The sequence below is a fragment of the Melitaea cinxia genome, chromosome 2 (assembly GCF_905220565.1).
Source record: "Melitaea cinxia chromosome 2, ilMelCinx1.1, whole genome shotgun sequence".
Lineage (NCBI taxonomy): Eukaryota > Metazoa > Arthropoda > Insecta > Lepidoptera > Nymphalidae > Melitaea > Melitaea cinxia.
The window spans coordinates 15,110,505-15,136,951 of NC_059395.1; the positions used below are offsets into that span (position 1 = coordinate 15,110,505).

The window sequence follows — 26,447 nt, forward strand, 5'->3', positions numbered from 1 at the left end:
CCGGACGGTATGAGTTTGATTCCATGGAAGATGGGCCGGGTGCTGGTATGGGATGCAACCTGTTCAGACACGCTAGCCCCTTCCCATCTACATGGAACCAACAACAGAGCTGGTACGGCTTGTGAAGCGGCTAAAAAAACAAAAGCAGACAAATACCCCCTGTATTTGTCTGCTTTTGTTTTTTCAGCCGCTTCTAGGCTCCGAATATGATTTTGTCCCATTCGGTGTCGAGACCCTTGGTCCGTGGGGTCCTAGTGCTATAACACTATTTAAGGAAATAGCAAAAAGGTTAGTCGACGTCACAGGAGACCGAAGAGCTGGCAGCTACTTTGGACAAAGAATTAGTCTAGCTATTCAAAGGGGGAACGCTGCCAGTATCTTCGGAACCTTGCCTAAAGGGACTCCTTTTATTAATATTTTTTAGTTATTATATTATGGATATGTATATACTTAAGGTTTTTTTTTAGTTTAATGTAATTCATCTGTTAAATAGAAGATAATGTAATAATATTTATATAATAAATGAAACTTAAATTCTATGAACATTATTGTTATTGGCATAGTAGAGTTGACTTACATATTTGCAATATGAGCAAAATGAAAATCATGAGCGAAAATATTGCGCCAAACGGTGCGCTATCGCCACAAACATTGCTAACCGTGTCAGAGGGCGCGCTGATTACCGCTCTATCGCGTATATTATATATTTACGGAATCATTTGTTTTATCGACGCCGACAGCTCTGATCTCACCGAATCATGACGGTACTAAATGAAAGAAAAGAGCCGGCGTCCATTAAAGATAATCGGAATTCAGAACGTTACGAATTCGCCACGGAGCTGATTAATTATCATACCTATTAACATAATTCTGAGAACGTTTATGTAGATTTAGTTTAATGAAAGCTTACGAGATATGTGAACGGTCACTGACGTGAGCGATGCGGGTTTGCAGCGTATTATAATTAGTCGAAGCTAGCGTGAGTAATGGTGTCGGAAATAACACGCAGCGTTGGCGCCAAGCGAGTGGCCACATCACGCCATCGGCGATCGCAGCGCTCGACCGGTCACGGGCGTCCTAACGCCCTGAGCCGTCGCCCCGGTCCACACCCGCGCCTCCACGTCTGTCTTGTGACTCGAGTTATTTATGACGCTACCGAGGACCGACTGGCTTTGAACTGATGTATAAACAATATATATATGAGGCGACTCTCTCTCTCTCATTAAATTCTAATGTTGTACACTTTTGAAGTTATAGCGTCTGAATTACTTAATAGCTTATCTTAATATAATTATCCAGCCATTTTATCGTTAAACACACTTATCAACACATCCCAGGTTCAAGGTAGCATATGAATCAACAGTTTTGATTGCCTATCGTATAACATAGAACTGCCCTTACTACAATACCCCATTTAGTAATAGATAAAAGTTTTAAACGCTTTTTTACTTATTGCTAGTTTTCATTCCTGATCCTTTGATTGTTTTAATAGTTTTAGAGATGCTTGGCAAGTAGATTCTATGTGGCTCTTGTCATAGAATCAGTTTTATAAATCAGCGCATTTATGGCTCCTCTGTAAAGGCAGTAATTATCAATTCAGATCGGATGAACAAGAATTAATTTGTAGAAATATCTTGCATATGTTTTGAAATAAACGCTGTAATAACAGCCCAGGTGTACCTAGGACGTTCAAAGACTGTTACCATATAAACTGAATACTGAGATATACTTCTAATCTTCTATCCATCTATACTAATAAATGGAACGCGGGTTTTTTTTTGTTCGGTTATACTGCTAAAACTACTGTACCGATCGGAATAATACTTATAACCATTAGATGCAGGGTGTTTCGAAGAAGGTTTTAGTATACCTAGTTTTAATATGTTTGTGTTTACTTATCGTGTAGAAAAATGAACGGAGAGAGTTTGCTAGTTTTATAATATATATTATATAGCATCAGGTTATTTTTGGTACGTATTGTAGTATTAGAATGTTCAGAACTGAAATACCTCTTATGCATTTCCAACTTTTCTACCTCATTATTTTAACCAAATTTTTGTCAAAACTTAAAGTGTAATACAATTATGTTGTCAAGTTAAAAAAAAATTATAAAATTAAAAAAATTTAAATCCTTTAGATCAACTGTCTAAATAGGCACAAAAAAGGCTTACTAGTCTAAGAAAAAGATTAATACCATATCAAATAGTAAATAAACTAATCAAATAACGCCATCTATCAGAACCCAATATGGTTCCGATAGATAGCGTTAACAAAAACGTAACGACGTTCAGTAGATTTTACTCCTCATATTTTTTTCATACCGGGGGCCTTATATGAAAATCGATTCTTTAGGAGTAAACACCACAAAACAATCAAAGCATATGCTGTAAGAAAATACATGTAAACTTTTTACGTATTTTATTAATTTATCTATTAGTATAGATAGATATTATAAAGATGAAGAGTTTGTTTGTTTGAACGCGCTAATCTCAAGATCTACTGGTTTGAATTGAAAAATTCTTTTAGTTTTGGATAGTCCATTTTCCAGGGAAGGCTATAGGTTATATAATATATTAGTAGATTTCTTCCTCAAATTAACGCGGGTAAAAAGCGGGTCATAGCTAGTGATTTGGTGAAGTAGTTTACACAAAAGTAAATGTAAATAACTTCTAACTTCTTGCGTAAAGAAGTCTCATAAAATCTTTCGGTAGCTAACCCTTATATCTGGCATTATGACAATTTACCAAATAACCAGTTCCTTAAAGATAATATCGGTGATTCAGGAAAACAGACTTTTTAGGTATCATCATTTATTCATTTTTATACTAGTTGTCCATAGCGTCATTTTAAAATTAAAAACATAATGTCATAATCTGATATGATAAAGTAATTAAAGAATTATTCCAGTGGCATAGCGTGGAAAGTGCCGAGGGGGGAGGGGCAATGATCCTGGGCGGCACACGAAAGAAGGGCGGCAAAATCACCATGATTTTATTGACAGAAAAAAAAACATTTCTAATCGCGTCCGCAATGTAACACACATACAAATACAGTAGAAATGAGAACCTCTTCCTTTATATATGTAGTCAGTTAATGAACATAATGAAAATAATGCTTGCAATGAATGTGTTAAATTAATTTGGTAAAAAAAAAAATATAATTGGCAGGGGTGGCAAAAAACACGCTATGCCACTGATTTATTCAATAACCACTTCACTTTAGCCTATCGTAGTCCACTGCTGGATATAGGCCACCACAAGTTCGCGTCAAAAATGGCGTAAACTCATGTGTGTTGCCCATAGTCACTACGCTGCGCAGGCGGGTTGGTGACTACAGGGCTTTGTCGCATCGAAGACGCTGCTGCCCGTATTCGGCCTGTGTATTTCAAAGCCAACAGTTGGATGGCTATCCCGCCATCGGTCGGCTTTTTAAGTTCCAAAAAGGTAGTGGAACTGTATTATCCCTTAGTCGCCTCTTTCGATACCCAGGGGAAGAGTGAGGAGGGCTTTTTTTGATAGTAAAAAGGTGTAAAATATTCAAATTGTCCGAATTTGGCGCTTGTTCATAAGTATTTTACTTTACACTCATGGATAACACAGACAACTTATTCAACCTTAGACTGTCTGAGTTCTCAAGCCTGTAGTAAGTAGTACCCAGTACCTAATAATTAAGTTTGGTCGTAAAACTAATATACCTACGCATTTCAGTAAAAATTAGTGAAGTACTTCTTAGTACGTAGTACTTTCACGTAATACGATTTGACTTTACCGATGAAACTGATGTATTCTTAAGTATTCTATATTACTTTGGTGTGAACTTTTTAAAATACTGGAAATGTTTATGATAAAAGTCACAACGTGTTGGTATAATAATGTACTGTTTTACCTGTGACTTAGCATAGATTTATCTATACTCGATACTACTAAAATGTATTTACTTTTATCCGTAGTAAAAAAAAATTGAAATAATTAACAGACAACATAACATGAAATTTTCCATAAACACTTACCGTAACATAGGTAATATAACCATTTTCCATAAACACTTACCGTAACATAACTTATATTACGTTATCCATATACACTGTCTATATCTACTCACAACTGAAGCATATATCTAAATAACAATAAATTATTTTAAATACATACTAAGTATCAATTTAAATAATATACGATTTCAGTAAGTAATACAGATAAATGTATAATAAATAAAGCCAAAATTTCGTTAAGAAGAGATTTATTTCATAGTCTTTGTCGGTTCAAAACTTATGTCTAAAGGAATCTTAAATGAACAAACAAAGGCATCACGGTAAATTATTTTCTATTTGCCCCGAGGAAATAACTCACTTGAAGGACCCATCCAACTTAATACGCCTTTGTCCTCTCAGGTAACTAGAAGATGTGTCGGTGTTACTTTTACAAAGACTATTGCTTTGCTTATAACTCATAGTTATAATTTCGTCTTTTATGATTTTTTGAATAATCCACAACATTATTTATTTTAATGTCAAAGCGGTCCGCAAAATGAACAGTTTTTACCAATATCAAAAAAATTAGAGGGAGCTTTGGAATGAGAGAATTGGAGAATGTTTGGTCGGTTAATAGCGTCGAACCATAACCTAACTTTACTAGGCAGTCACAGACCTGTCGCCCTGTAGTTTTAGTAATAAATCGCCTGTAGGATAAGCAAAATTATAATCATGACGTTAATAAAAGGCATGGACATTTTTAAGCCCGTGAATGTTAATTTCTAATTTAAATAACAATGCTTATAACTCTTTTCTAGCAGTCATCATATCATCATCACATAGCTACTGTATCTGTTTAAAAATGAAGATGGAAGATATCTAAGCGAAACCTGTAGCATTCTTCGTTCTGATAATCTTTTCTGGTCTTCAACAGACGATGTGTTGCTGTGTCTGTTGATAGTACGATATACGAACATACAGCTGACACCAAGCTTTTGAAGTGTTTGGAATATGATCGACGGCTCCATACCCACTTTGTGTAAGGCGATCACTGCAATCCTATTTTCTTTAACACCCCATTCCCATTCACGTAGAACCATATTAAAAACTAAATTGCATGCAGTATATTTTAAACATATTTACACTACAATACTATTATTTAATTATTACTACATTATTTCATGCCAAAATTCTGACGAAATCAACGACCCATTTTGTTCGACGCGACGCGCGCTTCACTCGGACGTAGTCGCGTTCAACAATTAGTATAAAACAAAGTCCCTAAAAGTGTATGTGATCGATTCCCTCAAAATCTACTGAACGGATTTTCATGCGGTTTCACCAATGGAGAGAGGGCTTCAAGAGTAAGGTTTACGGAACGGCTAAGCCGATTTTGATGAGAGTTTCACTGGAAGTTTGCCGGGAAAACTTTGTGACACACTGATTTCAACGCGGTTGAAGCCGTGGGTACAGCTAGTTTTATTATAATTTCTGAATATCTATAATCTATTTTACAAAATTTGTTACTTGTTAAAACACAATTATACAAAATAATTTGATGATTTAAATAAGACAACAAAGTTAGATTATTTACATTCTACAGAGAAAGATAAAACATACATAGTTATAGATAGATGAGTGATAGCCTGTCTTTAATGACCCATAACGAAGGACTGACGCCTCGATGTTCGTGCCAAAAATACTTTTGACATCACCGCTGGTATTATGCCTACAGCTTGGGCTTTATGAGCCATCACATTCGCCCGGCTGGCTGAGCGTCGTAAATATCACTGCAGGCATCTGCAAGTGCAGCGATTAAGAGAATATGAGCAATTCGTATTGTCGTAGGTTCAGAAAGTTCGAGATGTCTCTTACGTCTAACTACATAAAATAAACTTAAAATACATCATTTTAAAATACCACGTTGAGTGCAAGTTTCAAATTCGTTTAACTGCCTTCATGACTATACAAATAATGGAATAGTTATATTCACACCAACAGATTAATTTTTACAGAATGATATTGTTTTTTTTTTGTATCAATCCACACATGAGTTCGCGCGGTCGGTTTTACTTAAATTTGTGTGTATATCGGGTAGGTCTAACAATCGGCCAACATCTATTTTTCATACCCTAAGATTAAGAGGGTTAATAACATAATTATATGGAAAAACAGCGTTTGCGGGGTCAGCTACTAATTTATAAAATTATTCATACTATACAAATTAAAGTTTATTTGAAAATAAAACTTTTTTATGCACGCTTGACTTGGAGAGTAAGCTGGTGAATGCGTGACGAGAGCTTTACGAAAAGTGTGATTGGGCGAGGCGAACGGAAGTTGAGAGGCAGATAAAAGTTAGTAAAGATAGAAAGCAGAGAGTTGCGTTTCGTAAGTTTTACTTCAGTTGCTTGGTCTAAAGTACACTTATTTTTTGTAGGTGTTCAACGGCTCTCTTCCGCACTTCTTCTTAATAAATTAATAATATATGTTACAAAATAAAGCATTAATCCGAAAAGAGATTAAACTAAATTCATCGCGATGTTACGACTACTTTAAAACCGGTGCAGGTAGTTGGTTGATTATGCATTTAGAAGAAGAGAAAGTTCTGGTACTCTGTCTCATGTTTATTTTAAAGAGGCTATTATGATACTAACTTTTATTCTTTAAAATTAATTTATTTGAAGAATTATACCTGAAGCAACATAAATAAATACATACATATATACAAAATAATAGAAAAAATGTATTTAATTTCTATACAAAACAGAACTCAGAACAACAGACTTCAGAACAATATACATAAAGATTTGTTTATTCGTATGTATCCTTCTATTCTTATATAGCTAGCTTAAACAAACAAAACAATTTTATTGCTATTTATAATTCGTGGTAAAATTTAACATATCAATAGTTATTAATACATGATCAATAATAATCCATAATATCCAACAATGTGTTGAGCAGACTTAGCGTCGTATGTTTGCCTGCGCCGCGCCAGACTGCGCGTCGCCGGCATTGAATACAACGCACCGAACTCACAAGAATATACACGTCTTTTATACCATGCTTTATTGTGTTTGTACGACCTTTATAAAGTTCCATGAATTTATTTTAAGTTAGTATATATTATAATTATGAATAACAATATAGAATGAAAATTTCCGTTTATAACCAAGCTGTATGTTAAACTAGTAGATGTCGCGACGACGCAATTGCGCAATTGGGTTCGATTGGCAAGCACAATCACAATATACAAAACAATTAATAATAATTGTTATCAATTGCATACTTATCGAGTTATTATGTACCTACAAGTCTCAAGTGCTTAGTAATATAGAGCTCACTACAATTATAAATTATTATTAATAAAATGTTTTATGTATTAAGTGTGATGTCATTTATTACTTTATACAGTTTACGGTCTTTTTTATTTTAATTTTTTAAATTTATTGTATTATTCGTTTGAAAATAAATGATATAGGCACAATATGTCACAGGAAAGTAATTATATAAATTTGATATTACCGATGGTTTAAATGCTGCGTGGTTGCATGCATCTACTATGTTAACTGTGAGCTAAATATGAAGGCAATGAAGAATAATATGAAATATGTAGATTTTGTTGAACTAGTGTACAAGTCTCTTAATATATGGCTACAAAGTACTATGACTCTACTTATCGCAATAAAGTAGACTGGTATAAACTCATAGACTTACAATTAGAATAGGTATGCATAAACTGTTTTAAACATTTAAATAAAATAGGACATTAAAAAATGTAGACTATCCGATACATACGATATCTGTCCTTATTCTCTATTCGTCCAACCGCTTGTGACGATTTCTTCAAGAAGACCTATAACTGACCCTAAAAAAGGAATCTTTCTATTCTATCAATTTTGCTTTTCCGAAAGATAGAATAAGTTATTGTATGAAAATCTTCTAAACAAAAAAGTTTTTAAGTTCTACTAATCTACTAGATTCAGTTACGGCCGCACGACACTTTTATGTAACAACTAATTCTATTGATACTACGTAATCGACTCTACAATCTAAAATAGTTGAGGTATTTATATTTTATACCTTCATTATAATAAATTAATAATGCACATTGATGGATTAATGTTTTATTGACATTTTAATTTAATCTACTAATACTAGAAACTGACGTACGTGTGTCCTGACCAACCATTGACCACCGGATAGCGTTTTCCATTTGTATGCGTACGTCATTCTCAGACGTCAACTCTAAATGACGGTCAATATGAAATGCTGACTGCAGAGTGTGCTGGACATTTTATACTGATAATTATATTTTTTATATAACTAGTGGTCGCCCAGATGTCGAAATTAAACCATTATTAAAAATTTAAATTAAAGGAAACCAAAAAATAAAGAAATATAAAGGACTTTTAAAAAAAAAATCAATTTGACTACAGACTTTGACAGTTAACAAAATAATAAAAATTATATCTGCGTGTGTGTGTCAAATAAATGATAGTGTGTGTACTGTTTTTTTTTATATTGACTTAATATATTTTTATGCATAATTTTAAAAATATATTAATTAGCAATCTGCACTGCTTTCTATATAAAGTACTAGCCGACCTGGCGAACTTCGTACCGCCTTATTTTTTTTTTACTTGAGTATATATCGAAATAAAATATAGCCTATCTTTCAAGTTAGATCAAACAGCATACGGTGTGCAAATTTGATTAAAATCGGTTAATTAGTTTAGGAGTCCATTGAGGACAAACATTGTGACACGAGATTTATATATATTAAGATAATTGTACGAAATTTCATACTCCTCCGTTGGCGCAATTTTCGTAAAAAGGAGCACAAAGTTTTTGCTTCACGTATTAATATATAGAAGATACTACATTTAATTCAAAGAAGATATATATATAAATTTGATAAAGTCTAGTACTTATGCTATAACATCTATTGATCAGTAACAAAAAGTTTGAAGACTATTTACGAAATGGAATATTTCAAAATTCTTTACTTTTGTTTTATTAAATTATAGTAGATATACCATATACAGGCTGTGTTAGTACTTTGATATATTTATATAATTGTTCTAAAAGATTGGGATGTATATTTATATAAATAAGAAGACAATTTATAACTGTGAACTCATATTTTATCACATATTTTGTTGTAGGTATATATACTTTATTATCACGAATAAGTAGCAAATCTATCTACAAGTTGAGACATGAATTATCAATTGCTTATGTAATACGTAATATTAACATTTTATACAAAACATTTAAATTCGATTTTTGCTTGTAATGGTGAAAACTAATTTAAATTTAAAAAATTAGAAAATTGGATATCGTCATCAAAATATAGAGATGTATAAAGATACTTATTGATTTATTCTACAAAATATTATCTTAATATTTTTCCTATTTTCGTTTTAAATTAAAAAAAAAAACGTATTTAAGAGCAAATGAACAATCTTCATTATCATTTATGCGTAACTGGCAAAGGGATTAAACAGGTAGGGGAAGTTAACTGCCGCCGGCGCTACCTGACTCATACAGAGCAACGTAGCGCCATAAGAAACAATGAAAATATAGCTTAGTAAACAACTCTCTTTATTAATATAATAATAATAATATTGTTATATTATAATAATCTTTATAAATGTAGGTACGCTTTATAAACCCCACATAAAAAAATACATTCTTATTCTTATAATTATACACAAAAATAGATTGTCACAATGACGGCATAATGTACTATGACGACGTGTATGTTAAGGCACGGTGATGGAGGGCTACGCCCCGGGCGGCGCCAGGCGGGCGTCGGCGACTAGATCACAGGAAGATAGGGGTAAGGCCCCAGCGGTTGCTTCTCATCTGAGCGGAGCTGAGAAGGTGGGAGCGGACGTGCACCAGCGTGGCACCGAGCAGGCGGTAAGTGCGCAGCCCGCCGCACTCTGCACGGGCACGAACGCGGACACATGTACTCCATTAGAGACCGGTAGCGACGCTAGCGCTGGCCGCTTTTCGTTGTCGTCTTCTAAAAGGTACGGTCGGAATAACTTGAACGGTTTGCGTGGTGGCGGTCGTTCCGGAACAGTGAGTGATGCGTACGATGAAACAGGAGTCACAGCAGGTGTTAGACGTCGCACTGATAAGTCTATAGGCTCTGTTGTAGGCGGCATCACCGGTACCGGTGCCGCCAACGGAGTGTGTACTGGAACAGCGCTCGGTAGAGCAGTCGCAGCAGGTGGTGGTGATGGTAACCGAGCACTCTCCGGTGAGCCGACAGAGTAGGGCGGCGGTGAAGGTGCCGGTTGGGGTGCTCTCCTCAAAAGCGCCGCTCGTAGGGCTGGTTCAGCTTGAAGCCATTTTTGTATTTGGCGTCGATGGATACCGAATTTTCTAGCTGTTGCACGTTGATTGCCGCGACATTGTGCATCGCGTCTATATGCATCGAGAACTTGTAACTTAAACTGTGGTGGGAAGATGCGACGAGAGCCAGTGCGGCCCTCTGAGCGACGGTCTGGGAGCGCAGGGGGCGAGTGCGTGTGGGCAGCGGCCATATTTTATTACAAACGACTGCGCGTGATGGCTGTCGGCGCCGAACTGACTGTCGCTCGCTCGTACGGCGCGGATGTTGGCGGCGCGCTCGCTGCCCGCAGCGCATACCGCTCCGACATGAGCGCGCGAAGCGAGCCGCGTATATCCATTAGCTTCCGATCACACTATTTACTTTTAGTAATCCCATTCATAAAAAGTTGAAGAAGTGCGAGTTAATTAAAATAATGTATTTCCATATAATATATCAGTTTCAATATTTCTATTGAAATGAAAACGTATTCATTAAATCTTATTCTATAAAGTGTTTTATTATATAATTTATTTTATTTATATTTATTATATGTGTTGTAATTATTATGATAAAGATTATCTTATAAAATCAACAATTGGTCATTGTTATTTGACGTCTAAGTCCATGATGTTTTTTTTATTTTTGTAAAATATTTTATCATTTCTAATGTGCATTTTTATTATAAATAATGCTTTTAATTTACTAAAATTAATATTTATATATAATATTTAAAATTGATTCGCTGTCACTGTGAAAAAAGCTTTAGGTTTTAATCTCGCCTCATTCTCGGCGTGAAAAAATGCCGCAAGTGGGAGCCGATAGCATGTAGCGCCACTGTTGCTATCTCGTTTTCATGCATATTATTCTGCAGGAGGAAGCGAGATAGTCTCAGTGGGCTGCCTCGGCCGCAGCCACATCCGTTTACGAAACAAGTTTGCATGCGACGTTGCCAATTTGTGCGCGCGGGCGGTTCATGAGGTTGTGGGACGCGAGGAAGGGGCGCGGGCGGACAAGAATGCGCACGGAACGACAACGCCGCCGTCCGTGGCAGACAGGGTGTCGCCGGCTCGCCACCGTAGACAGGCCGTCGCTCAGCGGCGCTAGGCCCCTCTGTACCCGCGCCCGCCCGCTCACACCCGCGCTGCCGCATCGGACATCAACAAGTTATTTCGGCTCAGACTTACGTCCACGAAAGAGTTTAAGTTGCGCACTACATTGGCTCAGTTACGACGTTTTATATTACGGCGGTGACTTAGCGCCATCGCCGTTTCGAGGAAAGTTGTTTATTTTTTGTGTGAGCGACGGCCGCCTGCCATGCCTGCCTCGCATCCGACGACCATGAAACACCGATCCAATTCCCCTTGTACTCATGTTATAATATTCATAATATCCACGTGTTTAAAATAAATAGGCGTTAAGTACTTGAGAAAAGAATACAGATACATCAAAGTTATTGAACAATGTTTTTATTGTTTTGTACCTAGTTACCTATTAACAGGCAAAAAATGTAAAAAATTAACAATTTGTCTTTAATACCTCCCCCGCATACGTTGTTTTACCATATATGTTATTAACCTCCCCCCCGCAAAAATAAGAGGCACATTAAATTTGATAAAAATCGGTCCCGTCGTTTCGGAGGAGTATGGTAACTAACATTGTGACACGAGAATTTTATATCTAAAGGGGGCCATTGACGGTCAGTTCAACTGATCAGTTTAACTGATAAGTTTTGCGCGCTATCCGAAATTTGATCGTGAGTGTAGAACCATCGCTCCAGAGTTTTAACTGACGGCGCGCCACGTAAATCCATCCTGGCGCGTCGCGCCGAACTAGGATTATTGATAAAATATCGATATATCGAAATATCGATATTTATTACTAATACTTTTTTGGACGATATATCGATAGTTCGATATTGAAATTTAAATATCGACACTCGATATTTTGAACTTCTTTACGCACACTTGACTTGGGAAGTAAGCTGGTAAATACGTACTGAGAGTGTTACGAAAAGTGTGATCAGGCGAGGCAAACGGAAGTTGAGAGGGACACATTAGTTAGTGAAAGTAGAAAGAGAGACAGACTTATGTTTCGTAACGCTTCGTTTTTTTTAAGTAAATTTTTATTATTTTATTTTCTTTCGTCAATTATTTAAACTAGAACATAATGATAAGTTTATTATGTTCTAATTTAATCCACTTACTTCTTCTAATCTACAGAACTTTATTTACACTACATTATTTTTTTAACCGACTTCCAAAAAAAGAGGAGGTTCGCATTCGACTGTATTTTTTTTTAATATGTATGTTACATTGGAACTTTTGACTGGGGGGACCGATTTCGACAATTTTTTTTTTAATCGAAAGATGTTGCGTGTCATTTGGTCCCACTAAAATTTATTTGAGATCTAACAACTGCTTTTGGAGTTATATCTAATAATGCGTTTTTACTTGACTACTTTTTCATCGACCTACGTTGTATTTATACCGCATAACTTTTTACTGCGTGTACCGATTTTGATGATTTTTAATTTAATCGAAAGCTGGTGTTTATTATGCGGTTATATTTAAATTTCGTCGAGATCTGATTACAACTTTTGGAGTTATCTTTGATCACGCGTATTTACTTGACTATTTTTTTGTCTACCTACGTTGTATTACTTGTCGATGCAGTTGAAGTCGGTTTTTTTTTCGTTTGCGAGGAAGTACTATTATTTTTTTTAGTTTAGTTATTTATATACTATCTTTTACCTGCGGTTTCGCTCGCTTTGAAGCCATTAAATAAGTAGAGAGATCTTATTTTTCGTAAAATATATATATATTTTTCTATAAAGTATTCTATGTTGTTCTGATACCTCCAAGAATATATATACAAAGTTTCATGATGATCAGTTAAGTAGTTTTTGCGTGAAAGAGTAACAAATAAACACATTCACATTTATAATGTAAGAAGTAATTGTCCTTAAACGAAATGTAATTTTCGTAGGCGATTCTCCACGCAGAGAAAAAGAAAAATCTTCATCCTCATGGGACAGACATGAAAATATGATATTACTCTTGAAAAATTTGTCTAATGACTTTTTGTCACAATTTTTGTTACCTACATACCTGCTGAATTAAAGCAGTATTTAGATCAACCAAATATTTCAAAGTCATTAAATGCACTAAAAATTTGGATTGATAGTAAAAATTTCACTTTGGTGCTATCGGAAATAGCTGTTGAATATTATTTAATCAAAAAACAAAAAATAAAGCTGTTAAATATTCGATTTCTTTTGCTACATCTATTGCATTTGAATGAATTACTTCTTTAATCAATCTTTTAGTGTCTAATAATCGTCATAGTCAAACAATTGCGCATATAAAACAATAATTACTTAGAAGCTTACATTTTAATACACTTATAATTTAATTTGTTTCACAAATATACTGAATTATTAACTGTGTAAATTATTTTTGAGCCGACTTATGTTTATTTATTTTTTTAAACAAAGGCGATTAAATCAAATCGAAAAAATATCGATATATCGATATTTTAAAAAATATCAACAGCCCGACGCCCAACTGCCCGTGTGTGTGTGTAATCGTCATTCCAACCAATCGCGTCATTTTGCTCGCAGCGTTTGCGGTGATTGAGAGTGCACTAGTGTAGTTTTTGTATTTAAAACGTCGGCGACGGTGTCCCCTAGACGAGTCATAACGACAGAATTTATTGAAAAATATGAAAATTCAGAATGTTTGTGAAAAACGGACAAAAATTATAACATTTAAAAAAAAAAGTTTTATTTTACACCTACTATTTTTTTTAATACATATTTATAACATATACACACGGTCGTTTCTTCCTACAGTAATCAATATAATGCTTGTGGTATAGGTAACTGCCGGCTGATGTAGATACTTTTTTTATAAATACATATAAATAACACTTAGAAATAAATAAATACATTTATAATTAATGGCATTAACGACACCGTGCATGATCGATTGCCCATTGACATACTTATTACAAATGAGGTACATCTAATAATAAAATAAAATAAATACGTTTCATATAAAATTCAAATTCATCATTGTAGACCAGTATATGGCAACAAACAGTAGCCGTTTAAGAATTAATGTTTCTTCTTCTTTATCAGAATCCATTTTTTTTTTCTCAACAAAAATAGGTAGTACCTACACGTTCTTTAAACAGCCCGGTCGAACGAAAACTGAAGGGCCGGAGCAGGGCTGCCAGGTGCACAAAAAGTGTGATCGTACGTCAACTACAAAAAAAATCGTATGCCAAGGAAATTTTGAAATAAAAAGATCGTACAGCCCTTTAAGACTAAGTACTAATTTTTTATTATAAATTATCAAAATTCGTTTAGTTTTAGAAAATAAATGTAATAAAACTATTTGTTACACTCATACAAAATTTTCTGTGGTCATATTTTTTAATAAAAGAATTTGTTGGGTTAAACTTCGTAAAATTTTCGTTTCTTCTTAATTGATTGCTTAGCTAATAATTTGCACTTACGTGTATCATTGGATAAACTGTTTCTAAGTTTTGTTTTGATTAAATAAACTTCGCTGAATACTCGTTCACAATCTGCACTGTAGTGGGGAAAACATATCAAATTTAAAGCAAATTGAGCAAGTGTTTTATAATTTTCAAATTGTTTTTTATTTCAAGTCGCAATTAATACCGAAAGAGAAAATATCTATATTATATATATTAGTTTTGTTAGAAAGCAAACAAATACAGCTCTTATATGATTATTCAAAGAGACTTCATTCAAGTAAAAGATCTAGGCACGCGTTAGGTAGTTGGGGTAGTTCTCCTAAATTCATGCTTGCCGGTGGATGACGTTTTTTTAATTACGAAATGCTTCCAGGTTATAGGAATATAAAAATCGTACATTTTGTGTACGATCTTGGTCTAGCGATCGTACATGAGTAAAAATGCAAAAAAATCGTATGAGTACGATTTAAATCGTACATCTGGCAGCCCTGGGCCGGAGTGACGCCAGTCAATGGGCAAATATTTCAACTGACGCGAAAAACTTATCCGTTGAACTGATCAGTTGAACTGATCAGTTAAACTGATCAGTTCAACTGACCGTCAATGGCCACCTTAAGATTTGTATGAAGGGAATACCGATTAGAATACAAAAATGCGTCATAATTAAAAAGAAAAGATATTTTCCTCATTGCTAAGTAGAGACGTTTATGAATTTAAAAAAGATTTATGTTGTAATTTTGTTACATAAAAAATTAATTTATTTATAAAACAATTTTAAATTATCATTCTTTAATTTACTCTTTATTTCATAAAGCTAGGTACTTTTGAAGATATTGAATATTTTCTAACCGACCCTTTTTTGTGCGGTCCAGTTCACATTGTCACATAAAGAAACAATTTTTTTTCTAGGTTTACTTAAACATTTTTATTTTATTTTATTATAAGGACTAAAAAACTTTAATATAAAAATAACTGAACCAAAGCGCTGGATATTTTTGTTAGAACAATAAGTATTCAGTTTTGTTTCAATAAAATAATATTATATACATTACGAGTATATTTAATACTAGCTGTGCCCGCGACTTCATCGGCGTGGAATTTAACAAAAAAGTTATTGTTCAGTTCGCAGAGATAAAATAAATATATTTTTTAAATAAAAGTAGCCTAAGTTACTCTTTACTGTATCAGCTATCTGCCAGTGAAAATCCCGTCAAAATCGCTCCAGCCGTTTCAGAGATTAGCTGGAACAAACAGACAGACAGACATATATTTTATTATATTTATGTATATATATTTATAAGTTACGTATTTTTGTACGCAATGGACACCTAAATTATCGATTTTAATGTATAAAAAAGGCTTCTTCTGCAGTGTCCATTTTAAAGTATTTTACGAAAAAAACGATTATTTATATGAGATTTAGGCTGTTTAGGTATCGTATTTTATTTATTTTTTATTCTCTAGAGAAGTTTTTTTTATTACTCTTTTGAAAGCTGAATAGTAAGGTTAATCTTATATGAACTAAACCCCAGTAAACATCTCTGCAGTAAGTCTCTACGACATTGAGAGGTTTTTAAAAAAAGGTTTATTGCAATATGTTAATTTCTTATTCTCATTACAACATATTTTATAAATGCAGATTAATTATATTTCTAAAAACTATCGTTTAACATGTTTGTAGCTTTTATATATTAACTTATAGTTGACTAAAAACACTTGATTAAAATTAATCCATCCTAATGTGGGGCCTTCACTGCTCCAAACAACAAACAAGTCCAACATCCTATTAGGTACTATAAAAATATATATATTAGAACTTTTTTTAACATACGATGGTCTATAAAAACAATTCGTGAAATATTGACGTTTCGAATACAACTAGACATTTTGCGGTTTCACTCGCTCGATCATCAACCACACGAATCACGATATACTTGTCATTACTTACATTTATGCTTATAGCTAAGTTATTATAAATCGTAACGTGATTTAAATGTCGAGTACATTGAAATCAGTTTATATTCACAACATCTAAAACAAAACAAAAAATCGACTCTACATCTCCCACGATTAGGAGATCAAAACAATCAAATTCTTTATCTTAATCGATTTGTGTAATTTAAATGAAATATGCAACAGTGTAAATCAAGACTTCAAAGAAGAAAACTCATATTAAATGTATTTGGTTTATAGTCAGTATATTTGTCTACAACAAGTAACAAAGATACAATAAATAATTACTTCTCTATTTAACTTACGTTAAATATCAGATATTGCAAGTCACATAAAAAGGTTTTACGCAATAATGGTAAGAACTAAGAAACCATCCTAGCTTGATATCATCTGTAACGGTTTCTATTGCAGTTTTTAAAAACCGTTCTTCAGAAGAAATCTTATGCTACGCTATTCTACGATTTTCTTTCCATGGAAAACATATTAGATAAAATATAGGCCACCTGTTTCAAACACACAATAGTTTACAACAACTTCCCATAAATCATCGTTTTTTATTTGGAATTTTCAACAGGATGTTCAATCTAAGTGTAACACTCATTGTAGACATTTCATTTGGTATACTATTGTTATAAATGGAACCAATTATTTATTAGCCGTAGAATATAATTATGTATTTGCCACAACTTTGTAGTCATTAGATCAAACAATTCTGTAATATTATTGTTAATATTAATAATGTATAAAGTATGATTAAGTGACAGCAAGGTCATAGCACTCGGTAATTCAATTCGCCATGACATCATGGTGTTTTAAAAATATTTCATGCCTTTATATCAATAGTTTTTGCCGCATAGTTCGCATGATCATGGTGATCATAGCTAGGCGATCGACAAATTTTTATTATGTACGTGGCAATGCGTCAAAATAATACGCGTGTTACTAATTCTATAAATATAATTTACAAATAGTTTTAATATTTAATGAATAAGTTTACTTATCGTTATTTCAAGTAGACGTGAATTTGTAAGGTTTTATTCAAATGATATAGAATAGTCTAATATATTTCTACAATGCATTTTATATAGGTTTATGTAATATATACTAATCTACTTAGTATGCAGTTCTGGTATGTGCACCAATGACTGTATAAAGAAAGTTCTTATATGGTTAGTTACAAATATTTGCGTCATGAGTCTCGCACATTGCTCGCGCTGACGAGATATCCTTGGAACGCTACTAGCGCTATTCATGTCAACAAAACTTTGTACCTACAGGCTAGGCATTACGAGTATTCCTACATAATAAAAGACATTAGATGCATTGTTATGATATAGAATATTTATATGCACTTTGAGATTGCTATTGTAACATTTTCAAATTTTTACCTTACATTTTAAACTGTATTCAAAACTTCCATAGAAGTTTGTGTGTGTGTGTGTGTGTGTGAACCTTTTATCAGACAAGAGGCCGCCGATCGTAAAATGAGCTAATAAGTCCCACAGACACATCGACGCCGCTGCCTGCTCGCCATACCAATGATGCTTACGCGGATACAGAATGACGTCCGAGCCACTAACCTTGAAAAATTATGCTTATAAACTACAGAATAAGTTCTAAAATTGAAAGAGCTTTATAGACAGATATGTATCTTCAGTTCTGACTGTCATATATCAATAATGACGGTTAGAAGGAATCAAACAAGGGAACTTCATTCTAATGCTCTGTATATAAAACTGAATATTGTACGAAGATCAAGTCTCAGGAGAGGAATGGATGGAGGATAAGTGTGAAGCACACGTGCGTTTAAACGTCACCCAAATGGGTACCAGTTTCAACTCAGTCGTTTATCTCGTGAGATCATAGCATTGATATGAGTTTCTTAGGAAATGTAACGAACCTTCATCGGTTTCAAATTCCAAACTTCTTAGCTTTTTTAGTCTAAATGTCCTTCTAGTAAATATTTTATTCATCTTTTAAGTCAACATTTTAAGTGTCTGTTTCACTAGTTGCGTATAAAGTTTATTCTGCAAATAAGTTACGGTTAGACTTTAACAGCAGGAGGTAGAATTTGGCATTAGGGCCTATTTTACCTCAATCAATAAACTACTAGTTTTAGGTTCATATTTGCGAATAGAAATATCCCATAAATAAGTACAGAAAAATTTGATTGTGAAAAAGAATAATACATCGAAAACTGTTTATCTTTCGTCACCCGTGAAATAGCGTTATCCACAACTGGTGAAACAGGCCCTAAAACGTAACAAAGTAATAAGAGGCTTAATCTATATTATTTAGGTATATATTAATAGGTACGTGAAGCAAAAACTTTTAACCCCTTTTTACGAAAATTGCGCGGACGGAGGAGTATGAAATATAGCACATTTTTACTTTATATAGCAGTGAAGCATAAATTGTTGTGTGAAGCATAAATTGAAGTGCTTTCTTGGATCACTCTCGGTCAATGATTCCAAAGTGTTGAAAACCTTAATAATGTTCAAACTTTTAACTTTGGTCGATTTTTTGACCACTTGGTAACTACTAGTATATTTTAAAACAAATATGATAAAGGGTAATATCGATAGTTTTTAGGCATCATGACTCACGGTGTACCTACTTATAATGCACACGTAAACAAAAATTTTAGTTACTATTGACTAACCCTGCTCCTTGATCCGGGAGTTGAAGGTTCGATTCCAACCTCGAGTCTGGGTGTAATATATGTATTTATTTATTTATAAGTATTATTTCTATGTATTTATCGAAAAAAAAATAACTATATTCAGTGGCGTAGCTAGGTAACCAAAGGCCCTGGGGCAAAATATAAACGAGGACCCCAACTAAACTATTTAAAATCGTTTGTTCCGTATCCGTCATAGTCCGAATTCGACATAATCCAGAATTGTCGTAATACAGTCGACTCCGTAATAAACTTTAAAACCAGATACAAATTATACCTTATTTTAGTGAACAAATTAAAAATATTTTATGAAAATAAAAGAGAATATATACCTGTTACCGTTCAAAACAGTACATTACAGTCCTGTAACAGACACACAGACAGCGGAGGTATATTAATATGATCCCGTCGAGCACCCGTTTGGTCACTCAGTCAGTCAGTTAGTTCAGCCTATTGCAGTCACTGCTGGAGATAGGCCTCCACAAGTCACGTGTTTTGCCCGTAGGCACTACGCTGGGTAGGCGGGTTGGTGTGCGTAGGGCTGGCTTTGTCGCACCGAAGTCGCGTCTGCCCGTCTTCGACCTGTATATTTCAAAGCCAGCAGTTGGATTGCTGTCCCGCCATCGGTTGGCTTTTTGCGGAATCGGAGTTGCGGAATCTTCAAAGTGAAGACTCGACGAAGCCTGCTAAATGCCGCCCAGCTCAACGGAATCCTCCTAAAGGCCTCCTTTTTGAAGATTTTGCGGCCCAGTTGGATTGTATGGCTTAGGTAAACATAATCGTGAACAACTTCAAGAAGGGTATCTACCATCGACCGATACCGATCTCGGTATCACTTGGTTGTTGAACATTACTTTCTTTTTGTCCAAGTTCATACCAAAACCGATTCGTCGAAAGGACTCGTTTAGGCCAGCCAGCGTTTGGCCAAGTTCATCCAACGTCTCCACAAAGATGACAATATCGTCGGCGAAACGAAAGTGAGAGATGAATTTGCCGTTGACGTTGACGCCTCGTTCCCCCAATCGAAGGTTTTAACGACGTCCTCCAGTGCAGTGGTAAACAGTTTGGGTGATATAACATTTCCTTGTTTTACTTACCCCACACCAGAGGAAAATTCGTCTTGTTCTCTGGTCTTGGATATGATCGTACATACATTTCAGTACCTCGACATATTGCTCGACGAGTACAGCTGTTCATAAAATGTCTCGACCTCTTCTCGGATCTGAGGGTGAGAGCAAACGGTTCTGCCATCCACTGTTTTGAGTTTCGCAAGAATGCTTCTCCGCAATGGTCATTGGAAAACTTTTTACTCCCTATTCTGTCAATAAGAGTTTTAATCACTCTCGTATTTGAGAAGCGGAGGTCTCGGCGTATAAGTTTCCGTATCCTCTTGGAAAGAGCCTTCTTTCAAACAAAGATGTTCGAGATTTATTGGGAATTCCTCTGTTTTTTTCAGATAAGTTAACATTATTAAATTTTCGTTCATTGAATCTGGTTTATTTATATTCCGAATGTGGAAGAAATTTTTCATTAGTTCAATTTATAGTTTGAAAGTCAGAGTTCGAGAGGCCCCCTGAGCTTGGGGACCCCGGGGCACTGCCCCGCCTTGCCCTTTGTAGCTACGCCACTGGCTATATTATTCGGCTGTTACGTGTTAACATAAGCGTTACTTTCTTACCTAGGAACAGTCAACCGTGTGTGCATGTTATGAATAATTAAATTTTTTTTTAGAAACTAACATTTATCGAAGTGTCCACTATTCACCTTCAACGTTTAAACATTGTGTTAAATTGAACGAGCAAAAGAATCGCTTACGGACAAGCTAATTGGTTGATATTATTACTAACTGTAATAACACTAATAACCTATTTCTAGAAGAATGCTACTTTTTAAATTATTTAAAACTAGCTATGATACACGGCTTCGCTCGGGAGTTGATATGAGATTACGTAGTAGTTGAAATAAAAAAATAAATTATGACGTAAAAAGTAAAAAAAATATTGAAAACATTTTCTCATTATTTACACTACTTGCTTATAAACAACATTTTTCATTTTATTATATATATGTAAATTTTAAAATTCTCGATTCTTTAATACTTGTATTTTCTTTTCTTTCTTCGCTTTTTCTGCTTCTCGGGGTGCTCATTCTGGTTCGTTGATTTTGTAAACGTGCTTCGTGCTCTTCTTCCGTTTCATTTCTTCGATATTCTTTTTGTTTCCGCCGTTTCGCTGCAGAACTGGCAAGATCTCCTGCTCTTTTACGTCTAGGCATTGTATTCTGTAAAATATAAATTAAATAAACATTTTATAGCCAAATATACAGGGTTATAGGAAAAGTCGTGCTAGATCCGTTAAGGGCGTGGAGTACCTATCATTTCCGACTTATTTCACTATGAAATACCCTACCCTAAACTTAACCCTTTTCGAGATATTCGACTTTTAATTTTTTTATTGAAAATTGCCGATTTTTAGGCTACTAAATTTAATTTTGTTTATTTTGTGTGTCTTATTATTATTGTTATTGCATTTTTACATCTCTAATAAGATGCTTTACGACGTCAATTATTAAAATAGTGCATAAGTTAATTGAATAGGCCGTAGTAGACAAGTGAAAGTTAAGAAATTAAAAAAAATATTATAAAGTTTATTTTTCTTTAAGGGATATCTAAAAAAAATATTATGGCAGTTGTTCGGCAGATGTGTTTTAAAATATCTACGTTTCATCAGCTATCTAACGAGGTATAACAAAGGTAAGAAAAAGTTGTGTGAAAACCTGATTTAATAAATGACATTTCATGCTTACCCATTGTTTTATTTTACTTTTTAGGGCTAAGTATTAATTTTCTTCTCCACTGTCGCCTATGAAACTAAGTTTTTTTCAATGCATTTAAATAAAACCCTAGATTGTTATACCTCGTTAGATAGCTGATGAAACGTAGATATTTTAAAACACATCTGCCGAACAACTGCCATAATATTTTTTTTAGATATCCCTTAAAGAAAAATAAACTTTATAATATTTTTTTTAATTTCTTAACTTTCACTTGTCTACTACGGCCTATTCAATTAACTTATGCACTATTTTAATAATTGACGTCGTAAAGCATCTTATTAGAGATGTAAAAATGCAATAACAATAATAATAAGACACACAAAATAAACAAAATTAAATTTAGTAGCCTAAAAATCGGCAATTTTCAATAAAAAAATTAAAAGTCGAATATCTCGAAAAGGGTTAAGTTTAGGGTAGGGTATTTCATAGTAAAATAAGTCGGAAATGATGGGTACTCCACGCCTTTAACGGATCTAGCACGACTTTTCCTGTAACCCTGTATTGTTACGTAAGCGTGGGGTACGTTGAGACAAAGAAAAAAATTATTTGACCTTCAAGCGGTCGCGCGATATTTTGTTTACGGCCAAAAGTATATAGAAGGCATTGATTCAACGTCGGGCGACGCGTTACGAAGGTTAAGGAAATTACAATTAAAAGAAAAGAAAAGAACCATTAGAATTAATTAAGCACACTATTAAAAATACTCAGATTTGATATTTTACAATAAAGGCTCACAGATAACTTCTTTCCTTTCCGTTTCGAAATCGCTTGTGTCGCTGTTTAAATCGAACTAACTCTGGCGGGCGACACCAGGCTCTTATATATTCAGAGAGCTAGTAGGCTCTAGGATATTCGAAAAAGTTTAAGAATATTTTCTTTCTCACACTTTCTAGAATGTTCTCGACAATATCGTCCGCCGTAACAATAGGTTCTGCAGCTGTAGCATACGTAGTAAAGGCGCGAAATTTAAAAACTTAAATTTTAAAACGTTTACAGAACTAATTTGAATAACTAAAATTATGTCAGTTTAACTCCAAAATATAAGTTAGCTACTGCTGTATAAATACATAAAATTTAATAACTTTATCATAGTAACAAATCTAATTTAAGACTTTATTGAAATTGGAATTTTAAATTTCGCGCCATTACTACACATGCTGCAATTGCTCGCAGCGCCTTTCGAAATGCAACCCAAATAATTGTTGTTCTAAATGAAGTTCAAATACTCGACAACAGATGGCGCCACTACACTTAGTTTCCAAGTTGAAGGGTTGGAAAAGCCCTTATATCTTTAAAAACACGCCGTTTAGGTTAAAACGGAAACTTTCTTGTTCGAGGGGGGATAAAGGGCTATCACACTATATAAATCCCTTTATCGTGCCGGGACTCCCTTTTAAGTTTTATCGGCACGCACAATTTAACAACTTAGTTTTATCATATATAATGATTTTACTATTATGTTGCATATTAACAAAATATAACATTTAGTAAATTAATACAAATAAGTAATGACGTGTAATAGAGCACACTGTATAGAAGTTTTATTTACAGTCATAGTATCTATGTTGTTTTTTTATTATTGTATATGTATGTATGCATATGTATGCTTATGTATGTATTAGCGATAAGACCGCCTTTTGTACACTTCTTTTTTTATTGTTATTTTTCTTGCATATATTATGCTACATGTATTGTTTCTGGTTGTACGATAAAGTATATTTATTTTGTATGGTTTATAAATTACCTGTTTTAACTATATATATATTTACTCAACCTACTAGCTTAAAAATTGAAAATGTAATAACTTAGATTTCGAAAGATTGCTATGTCCACGTGGCTCGAAACAACCGGTTTGTCATCTCGCCTCACCTGCCACTGCCACTCTCGGATGTCGGCGATACGGCTCGCCTTAATCGCTTCAACAAATTAAGCTTTCTACGGCTTATACCACCTGAGAAAATGTAACAAAGAATTTTCACTTTACTTTCTGAGTATTTATTGAGCGGGAGCTTATTTAATGCCTATTTTTTGTCTTTTCCCTGAAGATATGTAATTTTTATAAGATGTTTATAAGAAAGATAAAATTTAAATAGTCTGTTAGTGCTATCGTAAGATTTGAGCATCCGAGTACTGCTTACGTGTACGCGTGTATGCGTATGGGACAAGCTACAGAGAGCTCGATCGTCGCTGCTGGCGCCCGACAACCGTTACTCAACTACGCAGCCGGACCCACGCCGAGTTAATTATCGGAATAGTTTTAAACGAGATCCAGCGTTTAAAACCTTTTGAGCCTCAAATCAAATTTAGTAGAAATATACTTCTGAAAATTATTATATTACATAAGCATATTTTTAATTACAAAATCCTACAATTAAATAAGCTTTAACCACTTTATCTGACCATTATACCATAGAGCATTTATACTTGACTAAAAAATAATATATTGAAAAATTAAAGACACATCAATTAATGTTAAAATAACTATTTATCATCAAACATTGGCGAAGTGGGGCCGTGTGATTGCATCATCTCTCAATATAGTATGGTAGGTAGAGCTACATTATTGCTTACAGATATCCAATTCAGTATACTTGCATACTGTGAATTGTATTTTTGGTAATTTATTATATTAATCTAAAGTTGAAAAACAGTAGAAATCTGCAAATGTATCTGTTTATCTAGTCCTACCTAAATCTTTTTACGCGTAATAAGAACACACGTTTGATATATTTTTGTGTGTGTGCGTAATAGTGTTCTGTTATATCACAGTTCGTTGATCGCACGTGTGCGCATACGTTTCATGAATAAACAATATAGGCAGTCACTTGCACAAATAATGCTGTACGCAAGTTATGCGTATGTGCAGTATCAGTATGGCTGATTTCATATCTCATTGAGTTAAGGACGGCGGCGCCTACGTGCTGTTTTGCGCGTTGACAACTACTCAATATTTCATTTTGTTACGAACTTTTAAGAAAGTCAACGGTGGCAAATATACGAAAATTATAATATATCAAACCTTTGTCACAAATGTAACATTTCTATTATAATAGCCGAACTTATATAGTATATTTAGAAATTAGATGTCTTTAAAAGAAGGCTTAACTATATATTATTATGTACCTATTACTTAATATAAGTATATTTCAGTTAAAATGTTTACAAGTTAATATCATGTTACTAACATAGATCAAGTAAAAAGAATAGATAACGCACTTAAAAAAGTGAAGCCACTTTTTTAAATATGTGTGAGTGAGTGAAGTGTTGACACTTTTTAAAAAAAGTCCCTGAAAATTTTATTAAATGGGATTAAACACAATTAATTTAATATAGGTAAAATGGGTATGCGAAATTAAAAATTTGTTTATAGTTTTAAATATATTTACTCCTTTTTTGCTTCAAATTGTTAAATAAATCTATTGCAGCCATGTTTTGATTTAATGAATTATATAAATCTGTGTCAATGAAAATTGTGTTTTTAAGTAATTGATGATTCCTCTGAAGGGCAAGTTCCTGTTTTAAAGACGTCTAACTCTTTGCTATAATGATTTAATTTTTTTACATTTTTTTTTTTTTTTAAATAAAGTTCCTGCTTTTTTAACTTTTCTCTTAGTTTATGTTTTCTAGGTGTATCAAAGATTGAATCTTGGTTAACGACTAATTTAAGACTCATCCGGTAAGATAGTAGAGATAATCAAATTATTTGCTTATATTCAACCATTAGTTAATTTGAATTTAGTAACTACATATATTATATTATTCAATCAGAATTATATATCAGAAGTGCATGTAGAGCTGCCATACGTTGTGCAATAGCTAGTGCACGGGCGCCCGGTGGCGCCTAGCCAGCGGACCACGGCCGTTTATTTATAAAACAGTCTATTTGAGTTTTACTACTACCCGCCGGGTCTGCTTTAATGTTATAGTATATTCAATTGGATGTAAGATTGTTTAATATGTGCAGCTAAACGTGAATCAGATTCGGTTGACTTTTGATACTTTTCACTTATTACAAATCAGCGATGTCCTTCACGGTGTATCGCATCTAATCTAATCAATATGAGTATAGAATATGATATACGAAGAATTTCTTATTTTTACACGGATTTCAAAATAATACGTATACGTAAATTGAATAACACAGTAGCGGAGTCATCGTA

The 26,447-nt window shown here is 33.9% G+C and overlaps 1 protein-coding gene across 1 annotated transcript; it reads right to left on the bottom strand.

Moving 5' to 3' along the window:
• Positions 1–9,551: 9,551 nt before the first annotated feature.
• On the bottom strand, positions 9,552–10,590 carry LOC123660967 (cyclin-dependent kinase inhibitor 1C-like). The gene has a single exon (XM_045595988.1). The coding sequence runs from the start codon at positions 10,525–10,527 to the stop codon at positions 9,835–9,837; it is 693 nt and encodes a 230-aa protein (XP_045451944.1). The 5' UTR covers positions 10,528–10,590; the 3' UTR covers positions 9,552–9,834.
• Positions 10,591–26,447: the final 15,857 nt, after the last annotated feature.

Excerpts from the sequence above, each read along its gene's own strand:
- LOC123660967 (XM_045595988.1), bottom strand. The coding sequence starts at position 10,527 with ATGGCCGCTGCCCACACGCACTCGCCCCCTGCGCTCCCAGACCGTCGC.